The 26,102-nt window shown below is 55.0% G+C and overlaps 1 protein-coding gene across 1 annotated transcript in view; it reads right to left on the reverse strand.

The window, feature by feature from the left end:
- Window positions 1–1,437: 1,437 nt before the first annotated feature.
- The window catches only part of ZNF423 (zinc finger protein 423), a 222,523-nt gene continuing 197,858 nt past the window's right edge, over window positions 1,438–26,102 (reverse strand). Inside the window, exon 6 of the mRNA XM_022555198.3 lies at window positions 1,438–2,543. Within this exon, the coding sequence (XP_022410906.1) occupies window positions 2,514–2,543 (30 nt within the window). The 3' untranslated portion in view covers window positions 1,438–2,513. The remainder of the gene's footprint in view (window positions 2,544–26,102) is intronic.

Raw genomic sequence — 26,102 nt, forward strand, 5'->3', positions numbered from 1 at the left:
GGTTTATAGCCCTGCACTACCCCCCAACCCAGTACTTCTTGATGGTGACAAATACCAGTCCCAGTAAGGGCCGCCATGTCCCCCCTACAAGCCCCCTCCCCGCACAGAGTCACGAGGGGCTCTCAGCTGAAGCAGCAGGGGCACAGCCAGCCTGAGAACAATGGGGCAGGGGTGAGGGGGGAGTCGGTGGGGTTCCCCGGCTGCCTTGTCGTTGCCATAAACCTCATTACCTCGCGGTCCCCTAGGCTGCCTCTCTCCTTACCCAAGGCATCCGCCGGCTTCGCTGCTGATTCCCACATGGCGAGAAAAGCTCTTAAACCCCCCGCTGTATTTTTAATGGGGGCAGTGACTAATTTAGCCCTACGCCACCAACTGTCAAATCAAATCTTCTATTGGTACTTACTGAGGACTCACCTGGGTTCCATGGGGTTCGGGATAAATCGGGCCTGGAGAGGCCCCAGAGACGGTGATCTGGGAAGCCCCTGGGACACGCTGGTCCTGCCCACAGTCACTGCATCTTCTGAAAGACAGGCTTGGCTGTGGACTCAGGGAAGCCTACCCCAGCCCCAGCCTGTGGCCGGCCACACTTTGGGGAGCACTGATGCCTACCCTGAGGTCTTCCCCTAAAGTGGCCAAGTCTCTAGAGGACTAAAAATTGGAGTTCACCACCTTTGGCTTCCAGGAGGTAGGAGCCCGCAAATCAAAGAGCAACCGCTTCATTCTGTCCAGCAGTGGCAGGAGTCCACTCTGAGATTCGCAGGCATAAAATACCTTTAGAAAAAGCAACAGCCCCACCCACGTCAGAACATTACATGTGGTGGCAGCAAGGGGAACTCTTACAGAAGCCCCTTGATATGGGAGTCAGAAGATGCTGGGGATAATTGCTCCAAATTCCACGCCATGACTTAGTATTACATTATAATTAGGTGCAATCTGTCTGCCTGTTTCATTTCCGCTCTGCAGAGGGTAATAACCGATTTCCCTGCCCCTTGTGAAAAGTTAACAAGGAAGGGCTTCCCCGCGCAGGTTCTGAAGCCCTGGCCTCTGACTGGCAAGTTGGCTGAGCACAGCACGATGGAGGCATGGGAGGACGGGCATGTGGGAGGCTAAGTCTGCCGGGTCGGTCCTGGGGCGCCAGCAGGACCGAGAGGAGGTGAGGCAAGCAAGGCACCTAAGGGTGCAAAGTGTCAGGAAATGTGCATTCTCGGGCCCCCCCTGAGATTTTGCATCTAGGCACCTCGCTTGCCCCAGTAGAGTCCTGGCTGCAGCCACTGGTCTCAGTGCTTCCACATCCCACTGATTTCTGTGATTGGGAAACTGCTGCTCCTACCTGGCTCACTCTGCAGCCCTCAGCTCTGGAGCTCATGGGGCTGGGCAGCCCTCCCTAACTCCTGTCCAACCCCCATGCCTTGGCCACAACTAGAATCCAGGTCCTACCTGGGGTCCTGGCAAGGTAAGGGTTAACCACGTGACCGGCTTCATCCAGCAGCCAGGAAAGCCACACCCAAGGGGGACAGACGACGTGGATGAACGTGAGCCACCCTATCAACCTATCCCATGGCCTCAGTGCAGTCGCTCGCTTATCCTTGGGCCTCAGCTTCTCCATCCATAAGTGAGAAGATCAGAGTATTTAAAGGTTCTTCCCACTCTGACTTCCACGCCTCGTGCCAGCTCATCCAGTCTTGTGTGCATTAGGTGACTAGGCTTCTTCCTACCCGAGGGGAGCTGGGTCCATTGTGTGCAGGTCCCCACTAGCACGTGTGATCCACGGGAACTCACGCAGGGACACACCCCGTAGGTGACGACAGCGCTCACACAGCCCTGGGCTGGGGAGGAGAGAACCAAGCAGCCGGATGCTAATCGCATGGATTCCCTTTATTGAACTGTACTAGTTACTGCAGTCAGATTAAGTCACATTTAAAAGCAGACCATCCAGTTGCACTGAAACCGATTATATTCATTACATAGTTTTAATCACTGTCCGGTGAACTGGCAAATCCAATCAAAGCATTAGTCTTTAATTAAAAAATGGAAAGGAAATATTCAGACAATAGCCAAGCAATCACATCACAATGCACAATTACCTAGAATTGCAATTAAAAAGTAGTTAACCGAAAGGGGGGAAAGAAAAACCAAGAAAAAAAAAGAAGCAAAGCAAAAAAATCACACTAATTCTTTTTTTTAAAAACTATCAATATAATACATGAAGGAACAAAGGACAATAGCCTCAAAAAGCGGGTTTCTCTAACTCTAGAAATGTAGTCTGCGGCGGAAACTCTAAAAGCACACTAGCTGTAGCAGGACAATAAAAAATACTGAGCATGGAATACTTTTAATCTCTGCCATTAATATTCATTTCCAGCTGCTTATAATAGCAGCGCCTCATGGCCAAATCATTAGAGTTTTACATCTGGGTTGCAAATGACACTTTGATTGGATGTAATGTTCAAATGGCCCTCCCCACGGCGTCTCCGGCAAGCCTTCTGCGGAGAGGTGTCCTGTCGAGCGGTCCCTCACTGTGCGTGCTGGCTCATCGTGTGGTTCTGCAAAGGCGAAGAAAAGGGACACGCATGAGGGCAGAAGAATGGAGAGCGTGCCTGTCCCCTCCCACTCAGTGCATTTACGCCGAGAGCTGCAGAAAAGCATCTCGTTTATTACAAAACAAAATGCAACAAGGAAAAAGTGCTCCGGGGACGCAGCTGCCAAGATGCCACGTTGATTTGGGGCTTGGGGATTGGTTCCTGTTGCTGCCAACCTGGGCTCCCTATGAATTTTTGTTTTTAGACCATTCAGGTCGTACCCGTGGGGACTGGCTATATGAAGAGAGAGGGGAAATGCTGGGGAGGTAGTGGGAATTAAAAACATCCCTGTTCACCTCTCCATCTCCCTTTTGCTCTAACGATCAGGAGGAAATTATCTGATCGCCTGCAGGCTTCCCCCAGATCTCCTTCTCGGGCCTTCTGGGGAGCTGCTCTGAGCTTAGTTCAGGGAGACAGCAGATGTGCCATGCAGTTCTCCAGCCAAGAAACACCCGAGTGGCACGGACATGCTGAGGAAGTGGGCGGCCTTGGTGCCTGTGGCCGAGGCAGGGGGCAGGTCACCCACAGGGAGGCTGCCTGTGCCATCATGAGACAGTGCTCTGGCCAGAAGACTGTTGTGTCGTTTGTCCGAATCCGCCTGGGAATCCAGGGCCCGGGTGGGCCCCTCTGGCCAAACGCCTCCCTCTCACCACAGCCCACGGTATCTCCTCCCTCACACCAGCCAGAGCAGGCCAGCAATGTAGGTCTGTTTCCACGGGAGCTAGTGGCCTGGGGCTGGGGGTGGGATTTGGCCTCTAAGAGCCTACAATCTTTTTGTTTCTTTTCAGTGGTCTGTGTTCCAAATCCACACCAGTCTCATCAAAGCCTCAGGTGGTATTCGACCTCATGACACCTGGAGAAAGGAAACAAAATCCACCCGGGGCAGGGCAACCCTGCTCGGGGGCAGCACAGGACCCCCAGAGACGGGGAGCAGCCTCCCCAGAAGTGGGCGCCCCGCCAGCGCAGCCACTCCTCCGGGGCTGGGAGCCGCACCTGCAGCTCTGCCGATGACCACCAGGGGTCAGGCGTGGCGCTGCGTCTCTCTCCCAGGCTCCGGGTCTGGGCGGTCAGGGTGACCGGAGGATGCCCGCAGCTACGCCGGGAGGCCTGGGACCACCCCCGCTCCCCGGCCCAGGGCCCCGGTGGCAGCCCCTTCCCACGGCAGGCACGGCTGCTGCCTCCCGGCGATGGCACCAGCCCCTCCGGTAAGCTCACGGCCAGGGAGAGGCAGCGCCCCGTCCTCACACAGCAGGTGCCCGCTGACTCCCGAGCACAGTGCACCAACCACTACTGCCCTCCTTCCTTGGGCTCCCGGGCACAGGCCACGTGGCCAGAGTTTGGCAAGCACACGTGCTATGTGTGGTTGCAGGCACATCTCTGTCGATCCTCACAGCAGCCTTACAAGGTAGGACGTGGTAAAATGAGGAAACTGAGGCTCAGACAGGGTCAAAGTACATCCAGCTAGGAAGCAGGAGGGGTGGCAACTAGAATCCAAGAGAGCCAGGGGCTTGGGCGAGAAGGCAGGGTTCCCACAGTGCCCTACGCCCTCGTGGGCACCCAGTCTGCGGATCATCTGAACTCTCCAGACATGAGCACAAACTCTGCCAGCAGCCTGGCACCTCGGTGGGGTTGTCAGGGACCCAGAGGCACAAGGCAGGTTGTCTGAGGCCACAGATGGGATGCGGCGGTTTCCATGGGAGCGCCCACCCTGCCGCCGAGGCACCTCTCCCTGCGCTTGTGCACGGCCAGCCAGCCAGTCCTGCGGGGAGCTGAGCCCACCCTACATCAAACCACCCTTCTAGCTTCCAAGCCTTTGCTGATTCAGCTCCTGCCTCCTCTCTCCTCCCAACCATGCTACTCGTGAAGTCCTCTGGGACTTCTGGGACACGGCGCTTCCCATCTCTGCAGCTGCTCGAGGAACCTCCAGCCCACGGCCCCCACACCTATGTGCCTCCCGAGGGCCAGCCTGGCCGCCCCTGCTGAGCGGCAGGCAGCGGGGCATCACTTCCTTTCTTGGCCCCAGCGCCTGGCCCAGGGCTGCACGCTGTACTGACCGGACCCCCGGGCCTCCCATGCCCAGCGGTGGTGCAGCAGGCGCGGCTGCCAGGAACGACGCGGTGGTCTCCCTCTCCCAGCCTGCCAACAGCCAGTGAGTTACCAGTGCCACGTGGCCCGGGTTCTCCGGTGGTGGTCCGGTCCTTCTTGATTTGTGGGGGGTTGGGGAGGAGGGAGAGGAGGGATATTAGGAAGGTAAACACGTATAGCCCTTTCCTCATTCTCAAATTATGGTTCCGAGGCTCTGGCACCAAGGAGACACTGAGTAAATGTTTTTGAATCAATGGAAGGATAAATAAATGAATAAATATATGGGTAGGATGTAGGTATGTGGAAAGGGGAAAGGACATGCCAAGAGGAGGGCACAGCATAGACGAAGGTATGGAGGCTGGAGTAAGCTCAGCAGATGCAGGCACCAGTGGGGCGATCCCAGCACAGAGATCACGGGGAAGACTGCTGGGAGCCCTGAAGGCCCCTGAATGTGGACTCTGTTTCATAAGCAGCAGAAAACCAGATGATTTCTGATCTTCACAAAGTCCTCAGGACCATCCACCAGCAACACGGGAAAAGGCGGATGTCCAGGGCTCTCTGGATGATGAAGCAGCCTCTTGCCAAGATGCCAAGAACAGGGCTGGTGTGACACACGTGGTCCACACTGGCTCAGCCACGCACAGAAATCCTGGTGATGGAAACCTACACCTAGGACTGCTGGTTAGGACAGTTCAAGAATAAATGCCACTTCTCAGGTGCAAACAACAGTGGCATTCTCTCTTAAAGGGCAGTAGCTGGCGGGTCTTCGGTTAGACTCAAGGAAGAACTTCCTCAAAGAGGGTGAAACTTCCTTACCTGAAGCTCTACAGGAACAAAAGCCCAGGATGTCACAGCAGATGGAAACGTGGAAACCTGATGCCCCGAGCGGGCCAGGCAGCAGAATTCATTCAGCGCTGCGCTGTGAAGTGCCTGCTGGGTGCTGTGCTCCGGGACGGGCACAGTGGAAGGGAGGGGACGACGCCAGCTGGGCTCGGCCCTCGAGGAGCCTGACTGCGTGGGGTGGGGGGGATGCCTAGAGACACACAGACACCCAAACGATGGGTGTGGGCTTAAGGGTGCAGAAAGGTGGCTCTGAGGGAGCCCGGTCAAGGCCACCCAATAAGTATGGGGGTGGCTGAGAAGCCCCTGTGCTCGGCCAGGACGGCATCAGCTCCTCCACAGGCCCAGGGCCCAGTCTCGAAAAGGGCAGAGGGGGTGGCAGGGACCGTCACGAGGACTCACCCATCGCCAGCATACCTGTGCACCGAGCAGCTCCTGGCGGAGCCACTGGCGAGCGGCACAGTTCAATAACCCTAAAAACCCGTGGCTGCTTCCCCCGAGGCTTGAAGCTGCGGTTGGTTCGAGGGATGAGGGAGCTTCATCGAGTCTTCTAAGAGCTCCTTCCACCCGGCATGGTTCTCACAAGGGCATTTTGGCTTAATGTCTATTTCTCTGTTTATGCCTGTGCTATATTTAGCCCCTTCAGAGAAGGGAGAAAATCGTTTTTTAAAGATGCTACCAACCCCGCAGATGAACACTTCCCGGCATCGTAAAGGCCGGGGCTGGGGCAGGGGTGGCAGCCGGCAAGGACCGGGAGGTCCCTGGCTGGGGGGGGTGGGGGGGGCTGGCATCCACACGGGCCTCTCTGCCTGCCAGGGAGATGCACGTGTGGGCCCAGGAGCAGGTGAGAAAAATAAAATGGGAGAACGGAAGGTGGGTGGGTGGCACTGGTTTGCGGCCGAGATCCATTCTCTCGGCAGAGCCAGCGCGGCTCTCCTGGTGGACGTTTCTGGTAGCGCCTGTTCCGGGCGCATCTGCCCGGTGCACTGGGCTCATCTACCCCCGGGATACAAGTGAGTGACGGGTGAGAGGTCGGGCCCTAGCTGGGACCCTGGTGAACCCTCTCTGTGGAAGTCATCCGCAGAGGGCTGAGGCTGCGGATCCCACACCCTCACATTCGTGCACACGGCTGTTCGCTCCCTCATTCACTCATTCATTCGTTCATTCAGAAAACCTTTACTAAATCCCTGGGTGACAGCCACCATGCTTGTTGCTAGGAATTCAGCAGTAAAATAACCTGGATTTGGAGCGAAGCCAGGGTGTACGTTGGGCAATGAGGGAACATCAGGATCACGGAGTCTGTGGCTGGACCATCCTTGCCAAAGCACAGACACACCCTAGCATGGGGCAGTTGGAGATTCTGGTGGGGGGCCCATTCACTAGCCCCAGGAGGCATCCCTGGCTCCACACACCTCCATGCCCTGCAACGGGCATGCATACACACCACATGCACACACACATACACACTGGTGTGTCCCCCCTGGTCTGCAATCAGGATTTCTTCTCCAGGTCTTGGCTTTGTGTTCTGTCCCTTGGTCTGGGACCCTGCTTGGTCTCCCTTTGATGTCCACTCACCATAGAGTCAAGGAGAAAAGACTAGTGGTGCTTAAACATGCTGGCTGCCTGGTGGCCTGGAAAACACTGCCTGTGAGGCAATGAGAGGCTGCTCTGCACATCCTGAGATGCACGGGCACGGGCTGGAGAGGGTTTCTCTGCACTGCGGGTCATTATTAGCTGCACCTCCTGTGCTCCAGCCACTCTGATGACAAAATATCTCTAAAGTCCTGGCACCTCGCCTGGTCCTTTGCAAGTGCCCCATTTGTGCTAGCCACTGCCCTGAGTGATCCCAAGGCAGGGGGCAAGCCCTTATGGGCTGAGATGGGCAGAGTCCTGGGTTTGAATCCTGGCTCTGCCACTTACTAGCCATGTGACCTTGAGCAAGTTCCCTGACCTCTGGGGGCTTGGGGGGGTGGGGCAGAAATAACAGAGCCCACTTCCTAAGATGCCCTGAGGACTCAGGAGATAACGTGTGTGTACTTATCCCAGGCTGGCCAAGAGTAAGTGCTACATACATTGCCATAAACGGTGTCCAAGATACAGGGAGCTCCGTGAACGAGGGGCTGTTTGCTCCCTGCTTGTACCCCCATGGCACCAAACACGCTTGGGGGCTCGCAGTGGGGGCTTCTTGGAGGTCTGACAGACTGATCCCTCTGCCAGCTCCTCCTTCTGTGTGTCCCCGGGGCTGGCGAGATCTCAGGACCGCTCTGGAGAAGGCAGCACCTTGGATGGTCCTATCTCTGGAACAGCAGCGTCTAATAAAGGTCCTCCCCTCGTTGCCCCCTCCCCACCAGCCCCCTGGCTACAACCTCTGTACCCACAATTCACTGCTTTCCCTCCCCCCAGGGAACAGTGGGACGTCTGGTGAGGCGAAGAGCCTCACGGAGACTTTGTGGAGGAGGGAGGAGGTGTGCACTCATCCCGTCATTCACTCATTCGCTCATCCCTTCCACAGCGGTTCACGGAGGCCCCAGCCGGGCACCGGACACACGGAGGTGGAGCCCCAGCCTCTCCCTTGAGAAGCTCACAGTCCACAGTGAATGGGGGCGGCCTGGACTCACAGCCCCTTACTCTCAAGGGGCACGAGAGAAGGCCTGGTCCGGGGGCCGGGCCTCACCTCCCTGTGGCAGACTTAAGGGCACAGGGACACAGCCCCCGTACCCAGAGCATCCCACCCTCCCTGCTCACCCAGCTCCAGCTGCAGAGCCCACCTGGCTTCGCCACATCACCTCCCTCTGGTTCTAGGTTGGGAAAGAGGCTGCGGTTAATCCCCTTTCTCCCCGCTGCCTACCGCTAGGCCACTTCCTGGCGGCTTCAGCCCCAGTGGCTCTCACAAGGCTGGTGTCACAAAGAGCAGTCTCCAGGAGCAGGGACCAAGTCCAAGAACCTGCCTTAACCACGGGAGGATTCGTTTCCAGGGGAAAAGGCAGATCCTTCGGGCTAACACTGCAGCCGTGTTCAGGCTAAGCGAGGTTCTGTTATTTATTTGTTTAACAAACACGGAGCCTGGCTGTGTGTGCTAGACGGAAGACAGAGAGAGAGAGAGAGAGAGAGAGGCACATCCTGGCCTGCTACCAGCTCATGGCTGAAGGAGGGGGTGAGATTTCACAAAAAGGAACTGTGGGGGCTTCCCTGGTGGCGCAGTGGTTGAGAGTCCGCCTGCCGATGCAGGGGACGTGGGTTCGTGCCCCAGTCCGGGAAGATCCCACATGCCGCGGAGCGGCTGGGCCCGTAAGCCATGGCCGCTGAGTCTGCGCGTCCGGAGCCTGTGCTCCGCAACGGGAGAGGCCGCAGCAGTGAGAGGCGCGCGTACCGCAAAAAAATAAATAAATAAATAAAATTAAAAAAAAAAAAAAAGGAACTGTGGGGAGAACATTTCTGATTGGGGGGAGCTTAAGGAAAAAGTTGGCTTCCCAGTTGCCCTTTGAGGATGGCTCGGGTTAGGATTTGCACTGGTGTGTGTGTGTGTGTGTGTGTGTGTGTGTGTGTGTGTTCGCTTTCCAGGGAGATGGGACCACCCAGACAAAGGCTGAAGGTGTGAAGAATCCTGATAACGATCACAGCTAACACTCATCGTGAGCTCACTGTGTCATTCTTAACTCTTCACTTATATTAACTCATTTAAGCCTCATGACAACCCTGGGGACTAAATACTCTCATTATCCCTATTTTACAGATGAGAAAACTGAGGCACAGAGTGGAGGTGCTACAGCTGGTTCATGGTGGTACGGGAGCTGCACCTGTGCGGTCTGTATGCAGAGCCCACCCTTCACCACAGCCCTCTCCTGCCTGTGAAATGTGAAAAGTGCAACATATGTTGGGGGAACAATGAATAATTCAGCTTGGCAGAAGGACAGGGTATGTGCTGTGGAGACAAGCCTGGAAAGGAAGGAGGGGGTCTTATTGATGAGGCTCCTTGATGCCAGACGAGGCAGCTTGCCCTTAAATCTGGGCCACGGGGAGCCATCGAAAGTACTTGAGCTGTGGAGTTACACGAGAGGCAAGGAACAGGGAGACGCACACACCTCCAGCCAGAAAGGTCTATCGGCAGGGCCCTCAGGCTCTCACCCCCTCTGCTCCTTTCTCGGGCCCCCACCCATCCCCAGCACACGACTGTATCTTTCCCTTTGGGGAGGGTACAGGTGCAGGCGGCCCTGCTTCCCCCTCTGCTGTGTATCACCTGGGCAGCCCCTCTCTGCTAGTGAGCACTTATTTTTAGAAGCGTTTGACAATCGTCCAAGGGTCTAAGACGAACAGATGGCCTGTCTTAAAGGCTCGTATGTTCGCTAGTTTGCACTTCTGACAAACGGTAAGCGCACTCGAGAGCACACCATAAACAGCACTGAATGAATACTCACAACACAATTTCGCTAATGCACGTCATGAAAATTAGGAGTGAGTGATGGCTGAGGTTCCCCCTAAATGCCTGCCCGGTGACGCAGCCGCTCTCCTGGGGACCCGGGCCCTGACGTGTATGTGCCCCACGTCCCCCTGGGCCCACCAAGCAAGCCGGAGGCTGCCCATTTGCACAGAGGGCAAGGAGAGGTTCGCCCGTGTGGAAGGGAGACCCGTCCTTGGCATCGGAGGGTCCTGAGCGAAGCTGGTGACCCACCGCCCTGGGACAAAGCCTACGAGGCCAAGGCAGCTCCTCCGCACGTGGGGATGTGTGCGGGGCTTCCCTGACCCTGCCTCCCAGACAGCCAGACAGGCTGTCGTCTGCCAGTCCAGAGCAGCAGGAAGTGAACGTCGTACCCGCTTAGCTGGGGAAGTCTGTCTCTCATGTGAGAGCCTCAGTTCATCCGGAACTCCTGGCGTGGAGGGAGATTCCAGCTTCTAAGGAGCAGCAGGTTGGCTTTGGGGGGATCTACTGCTTTCTGGCAGAACCCAGAGCAGAAGCAGTTTCGGGGACCTCGTCACCTGGGGCCATGTGAGGAAGAGCCGCGTGACCCTGACTGCTGCTGCTGGACGCGTCCCCAAAGGAGCTGACTGTCTGCTCTCTTTCATTCTCCCTGCTGCTCCAAGGACCCCGGGTGGGCAAGCAAGGACCCCCTGTAAACCCCTCTCACCAGTGCCCAGCAGCACCCAGGACCCAAGAGCCCAAAGCAGGTGGCCTTGGCCAACAACCAGTCCCGTGAGCGGGAAAAAGATCTTCCTTTGAGTGAAAATGTGGAAGAAAATGTTGTTGTGAAAAAAAAAAAAAAAAAAGCCCAATAAACTCCCAAGGGGGCAGGTTCTGTACGGCTGTGCTTCGGAAATAAAACCCACGAGAGAATAGATTATTAGGAGGCAACCGAAGTCTTCTATTACGACTCAGCCCATAAACAGGCTCCCATTCAGAGTCACCCAACAAAACAAGGGAACTAATAATACGCGCCCGGAGGGCCCGAGGACTCCGGGGATCTGCGCTTCAGAATGCAAAGGGGCCCAACTGCAGGCCAGCGACTCGACTTTAGGTAGCAGCTGTGCGAGGGAAAATGAGGGCTTACGGCTGTGTCACGGGCAGAGGGGGGTGAACTCTTTCCAGGGCTGCTTATAGATGTGCCCCTCCTCAGCAACAAGCCTGACGCCGAGTCCCGAGTTAATCTGGCCACCACTGTTGCTGGTTCTCCAAAGGGAGGTGGGAGTCCCTCAGGGACAGGGTGCCCAGCAAACCTTGGACAAAGGACCAAGAATCAAGGGTTTTGGTTGTGGTGTGCCAGGCGACCACAAGTTAGTTCCCTGCTGTGGATTCTGGCCCCTCCTGGGTGGGGACACTGCATTGGCCTGTCACGGGTCACTGGGAAGTCCATTCTAAACACATTAGCCAAGCGCTTGCTTGGAACCAGACCCTGGGGTTCATCTCAAATATGAATTAAGACATGGCCCCCTGCCCCCAAAGAGCCTGAGTCAGACCTCTGAAAGATAGGATTCCATCCTGCCAGAACAGGGCAGGAACCAAAGCGTACAGGCCACCAGAGCCTGGGGAGAGACCGAGGCAGAGGTGCTGAAACTCCATTAAAAATGGTGCGGGAAGGGCTTCCCTGGTGGCGAAGTGGTTGGGAGTCCGCCTGCCGATGCAGGGGGCACGGGTTCGTGCCCCGGTCCGGGAAGATCCCACATGCCGCGGAGCGGCTGGGCCCGTGAGCCATGGCGGCTGGGCCTGTGAGCCATGGCCGCTGAGCCTGCGCGTCCGGAGCCTGTGCTCCGCGGCGGGAGGGGCCGCAGCGGTGGGAGGCCCGCGTACCGCAAAAAAATAAAACATTTTATATTTAAAGCGTGATGCAGCCAATGAAAACATGTCTGTAGGTCAAATGTGGCCCACGGGCTGCCAGTTTGAGGCCGCTGGTGTTTTGCGAGGCCCTCAGGATGCTCGAGATATCTTCCAGTACACTGACTGGCTGATGCCCGGGGTGGGGGGAGGGTGGGCAGTGCTATTAGATGGCACGTGGCCCGTCATTATTTAGGGTCCTCACCTGAGGCAGTGGGATGTGGGACCCTCCAGGGTTACGTTCTGGAGAAGAGGATGGAGCATAGAAGATGAAGCTCTGCTGAGGCCAGCGTGGTCCCCCAGGTCCTGGGTACCGCTGCCTTGAGGGCGGGGCCCACCATGCAGCCTAAGGGTTTCTGGGTGCGCCAGGTGCTAGCAAACCTGGGAAACCCGCCTTCCCTAGGGTCACACAGGAGCGTCAAAATGGCCATCTTGGGGAGGGGGGGCAGGTAGCCCCTCCCTCAACCACTCAGAGAGAACAGCACCAGTTTTCCATAAGCACCTCGTTCAAGAGTCTTGATGATAATCCCCTCGTGCCTCCCTTTCTTCCAAAGAACTTGAGAATCCTCCCACCCATCACCCACTGTGTCTCACGGGGGGAGAAGGAGAGAGCCAGGCATTGTGTGGGCACCGCCCTTGGGGGCACTTATGGATGCAGTGTGGCATGACAGGGCTCCTCCTCTCTCCGCACCTACGTCCACCCCCAAATTCACGCTCTCACAGACACCCCGAGGCCATCCATCAAGGGAAGTGGGAAATCTCTGCATAATCCCCCGTTGGGTTCCAAACACATACACACAGGCACACTCACAGGTACCCCAAAATGAAATGCACACAGGTACACACACACTCGTGAAGAGTCCACAGGCACCTACACACAGTCTCACAGACAATCACACGCACAATCGTGGACACCCCACAATCCCAGGCGTGCGTGCACACACACACACACACACACACACACACACACACGTTACACTGACAACATGCTGCACCGTGGTTCAGGGTTCGGTTATTGTTATTTTTGGCTTTTCATCTCCCCACACAGTGCGGTTAACCTGCCCTCACCCACACCACCAGGGGGACACCCCTGCAAGCCCCCGCTTGCCGACGACCCGGGTTCCAGCCAGGGCTTCCTCTTCATGGCCATGGGACACTGAGAGTACAAAGTGCCATGAGAGGAATGGCCCAGGTTCTCTCTTCCAGGTAGCAGGGAAGTGGGAGATCTCTGCTTAACCTCCAGTGGGTCCCAACCACACCCAGAAGAAATCCGGGCTCCGGACCCCAGGCCTGACAGCCCTATAAGGTCCGGCGACTGCTGGCCCCGCAGCCTCTACCACCTTCTCTCAGCTCCCCACCCAGGCCAAGCTCTTTCCTCACTCAGCCCTCTTGGCGGCCACTCCACTACCCCGAGGCTCCCCCTAGTTTCCCCAGACTCCTCCGCATCTGATTGCCATGCCCTGGGAAAGCCCTTCCTGCCCGTATGATGAGGGGCCCCTGTCTTGGTGCAGCTCCTCACCTGCACAGGTGTCCTTCTAGCACTTTCCTCAACCTGCAGTGACCAGGCTGCTTCCCTGCCCCTCAACTAGGCCATGAGCTGCAGGCAGGGACCTCATCTCTCCATTCTCTGCTGGGCCCTGTGTCAGCTCAGAGCCCAGCGCTTGCTAAAAACTCAGTATTTCTGAAATGACAGCCAACGGGCGATGCTAGTGAGGCAAAGCCTCCACTGACAGGGCCGGGGAGAGGAGAAGAAACAGGGCTGCCCCTCTCCTCCATGTCCGCGGCCCCGCCCAGGGCATGCTATACTTTTCCCTTAGAAGTCCAGGGATCCTTTGAAGACACTGTGCTAAGTGCAACGAGCTGGTCACAGAAGGACAAAGACTGTATGACTCACTTCTATGAGATGCCTAGAGAGACAGGAAGGAGAAGGGTGGTTTCCAGGGGCTGTGGGAGGGAGGGGAGTCACTGGCTCATGGGGACACCGTTTCCGTTTGGGAAGATGGAAAAGACCTGTGGATGGTGGTGATGGTTGCCCAACACTGTGAAGGTACTTATGCCAATGAACCGTCTGCTTAAAAATGGTTAAGGGAGGGCTTCCCTGGTGGCGCAGTGGTTAGGAATCCGGCTGCCAATGCAGTGAACACGGGTTCGAGCCCTGGTCCAGGAAGATCCCACATGCTGTGGAGCAACTGAGCCCGTGCACTACAACTACTGAGCCTGCGCTCTAGAGCCCACGAGCCACAACTACTGAAGTCCATGCGCCACAACTACTGAAGCCTGCACTCTAGAGCCCACGAGCCACAACTACTGAAGCCCACGTGCCACAACTACTGAGCCTGCGCTCTAGAGCCCACGAGCCACAACTACTGAAGCCCACGCGCCTAGAGCCCGTGCTCTGCAACAAGAGAAGCCACCGCAATGAGAAGCCCACACACCGCAACAAAGAGTAGCCCCCGCTCGCCGCAACCAGAGAAAGCCCGTGCACAGCAACAAAGACCCAATGCAGCCAAAAATAAATTAATTAATTTTTAAAAAATGGTTAAGATGGTAAACTTTATGTACGTGTATTTTCCCACAATTTTTTTAAAAATTGGGTGGGATATTACAGAGTAAGCGGGCAGGTGGGAGGATGAAATGTCTGTCGCATGCTATAGCTGAATGCAGAGCCAATCCTGCACTGTAACCCTCATGTCTCTTGTTCTATAGAAAACATCTTTTTTTTTTTTTCTTTTGGTCACACAGCATCTGGGATCTTAGATCCCCAACCAGGGATTGAACCCGCACCCCCTGCATTGGAAGTGCAGAGTCTTAGCCGCTAGACCACCAGGGAAGTCCACGTCTCTTGTTCTAGGGTTGGAAGTTGGAAGCTGGAAGTTGCAGACTGTAGCAGCGAGATGAGGCGTGTAGAGGCCTCGGATGGACAGGTGGGAGCTCTAGCATCCAGGGGACGTATCACTGGCCAGAATTGGCTGCAAGGTCTTTTCCACCTCCGTGATGCACAGGGCTTTCCTCTGCGGTGCCCGAGCCTATGGCTATCATCAATGGCACGGCTCCCAGGGCCACAGAAGAACAGAGGACCTCTCGAGACCTTTAGAACCAGGGGCTTTACGCCCTGAGCACAGGGGCCTAAGCCACACGGCGGAGAGGCCTCCCCTGCAATTACTGCCAAGTCCAAAGGACTGGGGCCTTGACAGTTTTCAAACCCTGCTGGATGGAAGTGTTTCCTCTGCTACTTCAGTGGGGGAACGGGAAGCATGCATGAGGTATACCCACAGACGTATTTTGCCGTGTTGGGAAAAAAAGTGGGTGGAAATGTTCCCTTTAATTTTTTCTGAAATCTTTCCAGGCCTTTCCAGCTTTAAATATTTATTCATTAAAATTTGATAAGAAAACTCAGCTCCACATGTAGTCATCATAGTTCACAAGCCAAAAATCCAGGACAAACAGCCAATAGCTGGGACAAAATACTTGAAATCAGGACCGTCCTGGAAAATCTAGGTCACACGGTCACTAATTATACAGAACACATATGTTCTGGTCCCTCAGCTAACCCAGTGCTTTCAGGTTTTATAAATGATATTTAAAAACTTCCATCACATCCTTTTCTTCTTTCTTCCAAATTTTTTCTAAAAGGAAAACTTTCCTGCATCCTCAAAATTTCTAGAAAATTAACCCCTGCAGAGGGAGAGCTGTCCTGGTAGATTATTCTGAGGGTCCTCCTCAGAAAACATGGCTCATCACCCCCCCCAGAATGGCTTCCGGAGCCCACATGGCCCAGCCCCGTCCCTGACAGACCCCCAGGCTGCAGGGCCAGTTCTGAAGACGGACCTAATTTGCTGTGATGAATTGTGTGCACGCACCAGCGATCAGAACTGCAGCTGGGACCAATTCTATTTAATGATCGCGAAGGTTCTTATGAAGACACTTGGGCGTACATCCTTGTCCATTCAGAGAGGACATCCAGCCTGGTACAAAGCAAAGGGCTAAGGGTGGCCTCTACCCACCTAGAAAGGCAGGGCTCCTTGGGAGCTGGGCCCACTATGGGGCTAAAGAACACTGTGGCCCAGCCTGCAATGCCTTGTCTGCCCTCAGCTTCCAACCGAACTCTAGGCACATCATCACTGCCCACACACCTGCTCCACCTTGACCAAGTGGGTCTGCCCTGCGCCTTCGCTTCCACCACCAGAACTCGATGGTTTCCATGAGGCAAACAAAGGATCATCTAGATTCCCCAGTCCATCCCGTCCCACTCACCTCATCAGAGGTGTGTGGGGGGGGACGGGGGGAGCACAAGCAGTTGTAGGGTGGGAGGAGGGATGGGTAGCAGTTAAGCATGGAATTAAGAGCACATGAGGGAGGTGTCATGAGAGCTGTGTAGTTCCCAGCACTTAACACTCAATACTGATGGATGGCTGGATGGATGTGTAGATGGATGGATGGAAAGATGGATGAATCAATGAATGTGTGGTAAGTGGATGGGTGGCAGGTGAGTGAATGGTAGGGGAAAGACGAGTGCACGAATAAATAAGTGGGAAGGAGGGTAGAAGGACCGGTGGAAATACAGTGGGCTTTGGAGTTCAAATCCTGCCTTAGCCACCTAATATATGTATGTGACCCAAGGCAAGTCACTTCACTTTTCTAAGTTCCTATTTACAAATAATACTGACCTCATAGCCTTGTTATGGGCTTCAAATGAGGTGACATATGTAAAAATGTTTACAATATGTAAAATGGTACACAGATGTTTAATATTGTCATAATTACTACGAATCACAAGGCTTTGTCATCACTGTCAACTCCAAAGCATGGATGACCCCGCATTTTTGATGTGGTAGCTTCAAAAAGAAGGGTGGGGAGACTGATACGGTGCCATACGGATGCAGCTGTTGGCCTGTGCATCCACGTCTGGTTTCACTGGGGGGACCAGTCACTGAGCTGGAGAGCAGGGAGCCCCACTTGCCTCCCTGTTCAAACACCCAAACCCAAATGGGTGGAATACACTCCCCACTCCCACCCTGGGCCCCACTCCTCCCAGCTTTATCGCCCTTTCCCAGCCTCAGTTTTCAGCTCTGCAAAATGGTGGGAGTAAAGAGCACCTGTAGTGGTTCCCGGTTGTTGAGGCACCAACAAGATAATATTTACAAACTGTGAAGTGTTGCAACAGGGCCGCAAACTCAGAGCCTAGGTGGGTAATGAACTGCGTGAGTCCGACCAGGTCGGGGGCGGTGCTGAACCAGAGCTCACATCCCCGCGTCTGAAGACTACAGCTGATGGTTGCCACGCGGGACTGTGGTCCAGGGGCCAGATCTCATTTGTAGAAAAATCAAGAAATCTAGCCATTTAATGTGGTGGTAAAGAGATATAATCTGGCGCTGGTGGCCTAGGCCCAGGACTGACTAGCTCTGTGGCCTCAGGGAGTTAGTTAACCTCTCTGTGCCTCAGTTCAGTTACCTCAACAATAGAGGCATTGTGAGGATAGAATGTCTTGATGTATAGAAGTGCTAAGAACAACGTCTGGCACGTAATAAGCACTATATTAATGGTAGCCACTATAATTATAGGAAATCTCCATTTTGAAACATAGACAACCATTTAAAGGTTCCAAACTCCCCAGGGTCATGGGCTAGGAGTTTTTAACCTCCACTGTAAAAATGCTCAACGTTACTATGATAATGACATTTCCCTTTCCCTGTGTGTGTCTTCTCCCTTCTATGTGAGGGGAGGCTGGATGGGACCGCTCTTCCTCATTCTGGAGAACCTGACGGGAAGGAAGGGGTGGGCATGCTCCCACTGGAAAACCCAATCCCTGCCCCAGACAATTTCAGCATCTTTCTTCCTCCTCACCCTCCGCCATGCTTCCTACCAATGCCGTCTTTTATCTATTCTCAGACCCCAGAGAATATAAGATGCTCCGTATTTGATACATCACAACAAGCAAACAAAAACATGACCCATTAAACTATAACACACAAGTGAGGCGTTCCACCGTGAGAGCCGTTAGAATGAGAACAGCTGTGCATCTTAAAACATGTCCGTGGAACAGGGTAATAGCTACCATATACTGTGTGCCTGTCACGTGCCAAAACCGGGCTGCCTGGTCTTCATACGTTCTCTTCACATGTCCCGATTTTACTGATGTCCCATTTTACTGATGAAGAAACTGAGGCCCAGAAAGACAAAGCAGGGAATTTCCTGGCGGTCCAGTGGTTAGGACTCTGTGCTTTTACTGCTGAGGGCCCAGGTTCAAACCCTGGTTGGGGAAATAAGATCCCGCAAGCCGAGTGGTGTGGCCAAAAAAAAAAAAAAAAAAAGAGAGAGAGAGAAAGGCAAAGAAGCTTGCTAAGTTATGCAGCTGGTAAGAACTGGCTGAGCTCAAACGGCTCGGTCCTAAGGCTACCCTTGCCCTTTCGCTGTCCCCCGCCCACCCACTGAACCTGTTACCCACCCTTGCCCATATCACAGCGCACAGTGAATCTCACTGCAGCCCTGGATGAGCCCCAGTCGGTCCGTGCTTGATTTTGTCTAAACTCCAGAAGCAGAGCGAGTGGGGCCACATTCATTATTGACACAGCAAAATTAATTCCTGCCACCTCCTCCTTCCCCCTGCACGCCCGGCCCCAGCCCCTTGCCTCTCCGGTGAGTGCTGACGTGGGGCTGTTGACTGGCGCTCCTGAAATGCCAACTTGCATTTCTCATCATTAATTTCTCTCTAAATGTCATTAGTAATTGTTCCTGCTCAACCAAAGAGTGCAGCCCAGGCTCCCGCTGACAGCGCCCAGTTCTGGTCTCTCCGCTGGAGGGAGCCAAGCACCCCCAGCCACCCAGACCCTGGCATCCTGGCAGGGGGAAGCCAGCCCACCCCCAACAAGTTGAGCTGACAGACCACGGTATCGAGAGACAAAGCAGACCTCATTTTCAACACGCTTGGGGCTCTGCGATGGGAAAAAGCCTGCCCACAGCATCGGGGCGGCAGTTCAACACTCGGGCTCTACAGCCAGGCTACCTGGGTTCAAAGCTCATCTCTGCCACTGCCCCATGTGCCTCAGTCTCCCCCTCTGCAAAATGGAGAGAACAACATTGGCCTCGAATGACTGTCGTGAGGATAAAACAGGATAATCAATGCAAAGGGCCCCCCCCTTAGTGCCTGGGGTTGTTGCTGTTATTATTATTCCCCCACTCTTCCTTGCCCCTCAGGCTCTGCTCTGCCACTTGCTAGCTGTGTGACGTGACATTGAGCCTCCCATCTGTGAAAGTGGGGCAGTGACATCACATCAATTCTATCCCCAACGCCACCCCCTCCGTTAGGCCCTGCTGGGCCCGGGCACTGTGTTCCGTGTTTCACAAAGAGTGCGTTGCATCCCCACATTAACCCTCCAGGAGAGGCAGCATTGGCCCGCTGTCCGGGTGAGGACGGTGAGTCTCGGGGGGAAGGTCACATGTCCCAAGGTCACAGGGACCTTGAAGAAGCAACTCTGAGATTCACACCCTCTGGCCCCCAAGGCCCTGTGTCTTTCCTGTACGTCGGGCTGCCTCTGTGTCTAAGTCAATGAGGGGGGCAGGGCTTCCTACAGTGCCAACCTCTGGGAGCCTTGGACCAACACGGCACCCACTGTCCTTAGTATTATCATTGTTCTAAGAAACTGAAGGCATTTGGTCCCGGCCGGGACAGCGCCGGCGAGGGGCTGGGCTCACAACACACACAATGGCCGCCGGCCTCAGGCTCCTGGCAGCGCCCCCATGCCCATCTGTCATGATGGCATGGTGCCCCTCTAAAGTTCGTTGGCCCCCCGCCCTAGGGCATGAATGACAGGCTCCAACGGGCAGACGGGCAGCCGGAGGCCGATTCCAAGTGCCATCTCTGCCCGGAGCTGGGCCTTGGGAGGAGCCCCCCCAGTCCCCACCTGGGCCTCCGCACACTTCATCGCTCAAGCAGGCAGAGCCCCGGGGCTCGTGAGGGCATCTGAGCACAGCCAGGCATGGGCTCCTGCAGGGCCCGCCCCTCCCTTGCTCCTCTCTGTGGTGACCACGGCAGCCGCAGCTCACCCAGAGCAAGACATCCACGTGCCCCAGGAGCCTGGCGATCTCCGAGTCCCCTTCTGGAACTCTTACCCTCCTGGGAGGTGAGGCCTGCCTGCACCCAGCACCCAGCACCCAGAGGCCTGCCCTTGGCTCTTAGGGCTTGAGAGTCGACTGCAAGTGCACTGCCCCAGCCCTGAGGCCGAGGACACAGACACTAGTGTCAGGCTGCGTGTGTTCACAGCCCTGCGACCCCAGCAGCTGTGTGACCCAGGAGAGCCTCAGTTTACCCATCTGCGCCATGGAGATCGTCACTGTGAGGTCTCAAAAGACTGCGCACGTGAAGAGATGGAATCGGGCCTCCAGCAAACACTCGAGAAAAGCTGTCTCGTTTTTACTACAGTGGGGTGAATGGCTCAGGCCTGTGCCTGGGCCTCAGAAGGACAAGAAGCAGAGTCACTGCCCACCCCTCAGTCTTCTCCAGACGTAGACCCTAAACCTGCACACACGGCCCCTTGGGAGGCTCGGCTGCCCCAGGTGGTGGCAGTGGTGAGACAGGACGTTCCTGCTGAGGGCGATACGTTTTACTGTGAGCAGGAAAGGCCTTGCCCCACTCAAGGGTAAATAAACTAAGAGACACAGACAGACAAGCCTGGAGACAAAGAGAGGAAGGGTCACAGCCCCGGCCTCCTGCGATGTCACGTGGGGCCCGGCTGCTGGTTCTGCTGGGTACAGCAGTCCTGTTGTGCGAGATTTAGCACACCGCATGATTGCTACGATGCTACGCTTTAGTGCATACATTACAGCAGATGACGCCGCAAACATGGGATCAGTACTCTGCCCGTTCGTCCTCATTGGTTCCCTGTTCCTCTCCAGGCAGCACTCGGGGGACACAGGCCTTTGTGTGTCCCCAGAACCTGCACACACCTGGCACGTAGTAGGTGCTCAGCAAATCTTGTGGGCTGCACTGAGCACATCCACACATGACAGGCTGAAGGCATGAGTCGTGAAGGAGTGAACCGAAGCCCACGGGTCACAGCAGCAACCACAACACTGGCTGATGCTCACCAAACCTGGACTCTGACCAGACCTGGAGCTGACGGCTTTTCAGGCACTGTCATTACCCTCCATTTGCTGAGGCCCAGAGAGGGTCAGTGACTTGCTCAAGGTCACAGAGCCACTCGGTAGCGGGGCTGGGATTTGCAGCCAGGCTGTGTGGGCACGCCACACCATGTTGCCACAATTAACAGAAATCGGGCTGTGCTGGGCTCTGGTTTCCTGACCTAGTGGGGAAGGCAGGACACTGAAAAGCACGGTAATTACCTCCAGGAAGCTTTATATTCCAAGTGCTCACCAAGGGCTTTTCCACCCATGAACTGTCCATCCTCACAAAACCTGAGGCAATAGGTCCTACCCCATTGTACACTCAAGGAAACTGAGGCCAGAAAGGTGCAAGTGTCTGCAACAGAAAACAATGGAGGAGAGGCAATCTGGGGAGGACTCCAATGCCAGCAGTCGGTTCTCACTGCCCGGAGCCACTGCTGGGTGTCACCGGGCACCTCCCTCTCATTCCCCCAGGCCAAGCCAAGCCAGGCCCTGCTCTCCCTGCAGTGGTGGATGGCACAGACTGGGCTGTCTTTAAAGCGGGAAAGAGGAAGACACTACTGCTCACGGAAAGCTCAGCCAAAGAGTCAAATGCTAAGTATGTGCCTAGAGCACTTTCAATTTTTAATTATTATTAGTTATAATTATCCGGCTGGTTCTGACAGCAGCAAGTGCAAAGAGGCAAGGAAACTGGCTCCTTGGTTACCCATCTTATAAGGACCAGGAATTTAAAAATTGGGCTCCTAGAATCTGCAGTTGCAACTCTCCTTCTTTTACTCCTTTCCTTGGTTTATGTTCTCTTTCCTTTGTTTCCTACTTTCTAGGAGCTAAAAACAAATATGGTAAAACATACGGTGGATGGATGGATGGATGGATGGATGGATGGATGGATGGATAGCAGAAAGAGGCTTCGCCCTCCAAAAACTCACATTAGAATGGGAAGCCAGGTGCAGACATAATTGTTGTAGTCTGTATATAGGCAAAGGGATCAGGGCATTAAATGCAGGGCTGGAGAAGCCCAAGGAGGGAGAATCAGGGAGGGCTTCTCAGAGAAGGCACCCCTTGAGCTGGGGCCTGAAGACCGAGAAGAAGGGAAGGGTGTTCAAGCAGAAGGCTCAGCAGGGGTACATGCGTCCCGGAAGCCAAGACAAGAACAACCCAGAAGAATGAAGCAAGAAGGTGCTCACCCCTCTCCAGCCTGACCGCCCTTTTCTCTGTTCTCTGGACTCCCCAAATCTGTCCGTGCCTCTGAGCCTTTGCACTGGCTGTTTCCTTTCCTGGAAGCTCCCCCGGCTCTTCCCTGCACTGCCTCTTTCTCAACCTTTAGGACTCAGTTGAAACGCCAGCCTTCCTCGACCACCTGATCTGATTTTTCACCCCCAACACCCCCTCCTCCTTGCCCCGACACACATGCACACAGACACACTTCACTTTCTGTCCCAAAGCAGTGTTTTACTGTCTTCAAAATTCCACAGTCTGAAACGACCTCGTTCACGTATTTACTGACTTATTGTCAGTGTCTCCCGTAGACCATCGGCTCTGTGAGAGCAGGGACCTTGCGTACCGGTTCACAGCTGCAGCCCAGGCCCCCGCGATGGCACCCATAATAGGTGCTCAGTAAATGTTCGTGAAACGAAAATGGAATGAGGGAAAGGGTCAAAGCAAACGTTCACAAAGGCTAAGAAGGAGGGGTGCCCCTGGAGCTCAGACCATGCCCCTGGCTCACAGACACCTCCCCCTGGCTGGGTACCAGGATTCCTCCTGGCAGGGCCCAGCTTGCCCCATCGGAAGGGCTCCAGGTTGCTAGTTAGAATACCTAGCTTTGCTTTTAATCAATTGTAATCATTTAGCTGGCAGCGGCGTGATTAGGCACACACAAGCAAACAGCGTGAGCTAATCCTTTAAATGCGCCTGCTCAACGCCAGGCTGGCCACTTTTGCCGCTGCAGGCCGGCTCCGGATGCGCTTCCTGCGGCCCCTTGCTTTGTCGATGAGGGAGTCTAGATTCCAGGGCACGGGGCAGGCCCGCTGCTCCCCGCGCTCAGCCCAGCCCTGTCACAGAGGTCTGCAGGATGCCAGATGTTCCACCACCAAGAGACCTTTCTCTGGCTCAGCCTCCTGTGACAGCACCCGGCAAAGCTGCCATAGGTGGGAAGGTGGCAGCGCCAGGAAGCGTGAGGTCTTCTGAGGTTCCTGTCTCCACGACTGGACCCCATCCTTCCTCCTCTCCCCAAGCCTGGCCTGAGCTGAACTGACCCCCTTGCTCCTTGCAAGAAAAGTTGCAGGTTCCTGGCCTCAAGCTCCAGCCTTACGAACACGGCTACAGGCCTGGCTCCGCATAACGGTCCCCAGGGCGCTTCTGCCTGGGTCCACCCGCAAGGAGTTTCTTTTGCATCCCCCGTTACCGCTATTTGTGCTACCTGCTTGGCCCAACTACTAAAATCGTTTCCGGTTCCCCTGACACAGGCTTTTTATAGTTCAGCACCGCAGGTCTCATTTAAATCTATTAGCTCATATAAATGGCAATTCATTTAAACTTCGGAGGGTTTCTGTTTGCCTTGGTGGCGAAGACAATTTGGCTTTGCATGTGGCTCTGCCATTTGCAAGTGACCCTGGGCAAATCACTCAACCTCTGAGGGTCTCAGTTTCCATATCTGTAAATGGGAATAAGAGTGCCTACTTCACGGGATTGTGTTGAGGCAATCCACACAAAATGCTTAAGACAGGACCCGGCCCACACTAGGGATCCACCCAGGGTGGTGGCCGTTATAACTACTTCTTGTCCGGTTTCGGGAGGAGCTTGTCCGCCTGTCACAGGCCAGCCACGTATGGCTGGGAATCGGCGTGCCCCCTCATGGCTTCCCTCGGCGATAATGAAGAATGGGATGCAGTGAGGCTGTTGGGAAGGAGAGAAGGCGATGCCATCCCTGCCAGTGTCTGTGGGATTGAATCCACGGGGATTCAAAGACAGCTGGACTGGGCAGGCAGAGCCATTCCCTCCCCTCAGGTCAGCTAACCCCTGGCAAGGGGCCCACAGGGCCCTGGGCCTTCATCTGCTGAGGCCTGAGGCTGGAAATGCAAGGCCAACAGCCCTGACATTTTCGGGGTCTGTGGTTTACAGGGTTGTCTCACGTCCCCAACCAAATTTGCATACCTCCCTCCACCGAGCCCGGGCACAGCTAAGGAAAATGGGGTCCAGAGAAAAGGCCTGGGACAAAGGCGCTCGGAAACATGTAGAAAGGGGGACTTCAAGCCCCAGTCTCTGACCCCCACTCCGTGCCCTTTCCCCCTTGCCTCACTGCTCTGCACCCAGCACCTCCCATGCCCCATTGGGGGCCTCCAGTGCCCATGGCCTTGAGACTTGGCTGGGTGCCACAGAAGGAAGGATTTAGAATCTCACTTTGTTCCAACTCAGGCCAGAAATCATGAAATCACAGCAAACCCCAAATGGAGGGGACCCTAAAAAGTCTTCTGATCTTAAAATGGCTAATGCTAGTAATATACTACTACTAATGATAACAACAATGCTAATAATAATAGTAAATGATAATAAAAACAGGTAGGTGTTAGTAATAACCAAGCTCTTCCTACGTGCCACCCACTGTGCCAAGGGTTTTATGACACGACCATGAGGTAGGAACAATTAATACTCCATTTTACAGATAAAGAAACTGAGACCCACAGCTGATGAATGATGGAGCAAGGCTTTAAATGCAGAGCCGTTCTCACAAAGACTGTGCTCGCAGCCTCTCTCTCCCTCTGCAGCGTTTCAGACAAGGGCTCTGTTTGCACACCTCTACTGACAGGGACTTCACCACCTTCCATTTCTTCCACGTGTAGACAGTTTTCCCACGTAGTGGCTATCTGTGGTGTCTACCAGCCGTGCTCCCCTTCCCCTGACGGTTGGCATTGAGTGGCCCCACCTAGGGCCACAGCTCACTGGAGCAGGTTTGGACAGCTGACCTGAGCGCAACCATCAGATTCCCACTCCAGGGACCTAGAACCTGTTGCCTGCACACCGACTGTTACCCACAGTCACCATTTCTGGGTGAGCTGGGTGTTGCTGCCGGCTACTTGTGTAACGACATCCCCACACTAAAGACACACCTGTTGAAATACCCAGGTGTGTCTGTCTCAGCAGAAACGACAGGAGCTGCAGCAGTGCTGGCCACCTTCCTCCTCGTATAGAGGAGCCCAGAGAGTCAGGCTGCAGAGAGAGAACACGACACGAGCCAGAAAGGGGCAGAGGCAGAAGGTCCCTGCCTTGACAAAGAGCACTTGGTTCCTGGGAACTGGACAGCTGAAAACTCGACACTTCCTGCTCCTGGCATCCAAAGCCACGCCTGTGTCCCTACAAGTTAAATCCCATCTTGCTTGAGCTATATCCCCAGAGAGTGATGCCTGAGTCTGACTGTCAGAGAAGAAGATCCACGTCCCGAGTCTCCGCCCACTACCGGAAGTCTGGGGGCCACTGGAAGCACGCTGAGGACCCCCTCATCCCAGCAGAGCTTAAAACACTTGAAGGGCTTCCCTGGTGGCTCAGTAGTTAAGAATCCGCCTGCCAATGCAGGGGACACGGGTTCGAACACGTGTGGGACACGGCTTCCCTCCGGGAAGATCCCACATGCCGCGGAGCAACTAAGCCTGTGCGCCACAACTACTGAGCCTGCGTGCTAGAGCCCGTGAGCCGCAACTACTGAACCCACGTGCCACAACTACTGAACCCACGTGCCAGGACCCACTGCTCCACAACAAGAGAAGCCACCGCAGTGAGAAGCCTGTGCACCGCAACTAAGAGCAGCCCCTGCTCGTCGCAACTAGAGAAACCCATGCGCAGCAACGAAGACCCAACGCAGCCAAAAATAAATAAATAAAATAAATACTTTCAACAAACAAACACTTGAAGACGACTGTCCCCACGTTCCCCCCACAATCCAGCCATGTCTTCTCCTGGTGAACTAGCCCCCTGAAAGCTCCTTGAAACCAAGCTGCATGCCCGGAGCCTAGCACCCTGCCTGGGCTGAGTGGGGTGTATATGTCTTTGTGTGTGCATTTGTGTGTGTGTTTAGACGAATCTTGTTCAGGCTTCCCTATTTCTTCTCCCTACCCCCAGCCCCTGGCAATTACTGGTCTGTTTTCTATTCCAGTATTTCGGCATTTTTCCAGAACATCATG

This window comes from Delphinapterus leucas, chromosome 20, assembly GCF_059928025.1.
Source record: "Delphinapterus leucas isolate spDelLeu-1000000601 "Yukka" chromosome 20, BTC_Dleu_Yukka2, whole genome shotgun sequence".
Taxonomy (NCBI): Eukaryota; Metazoa; Chordata; class Mammalia; order Artiodactyla; family Monodontidae; genus Delphinapterus; species Delphinapterus leucas.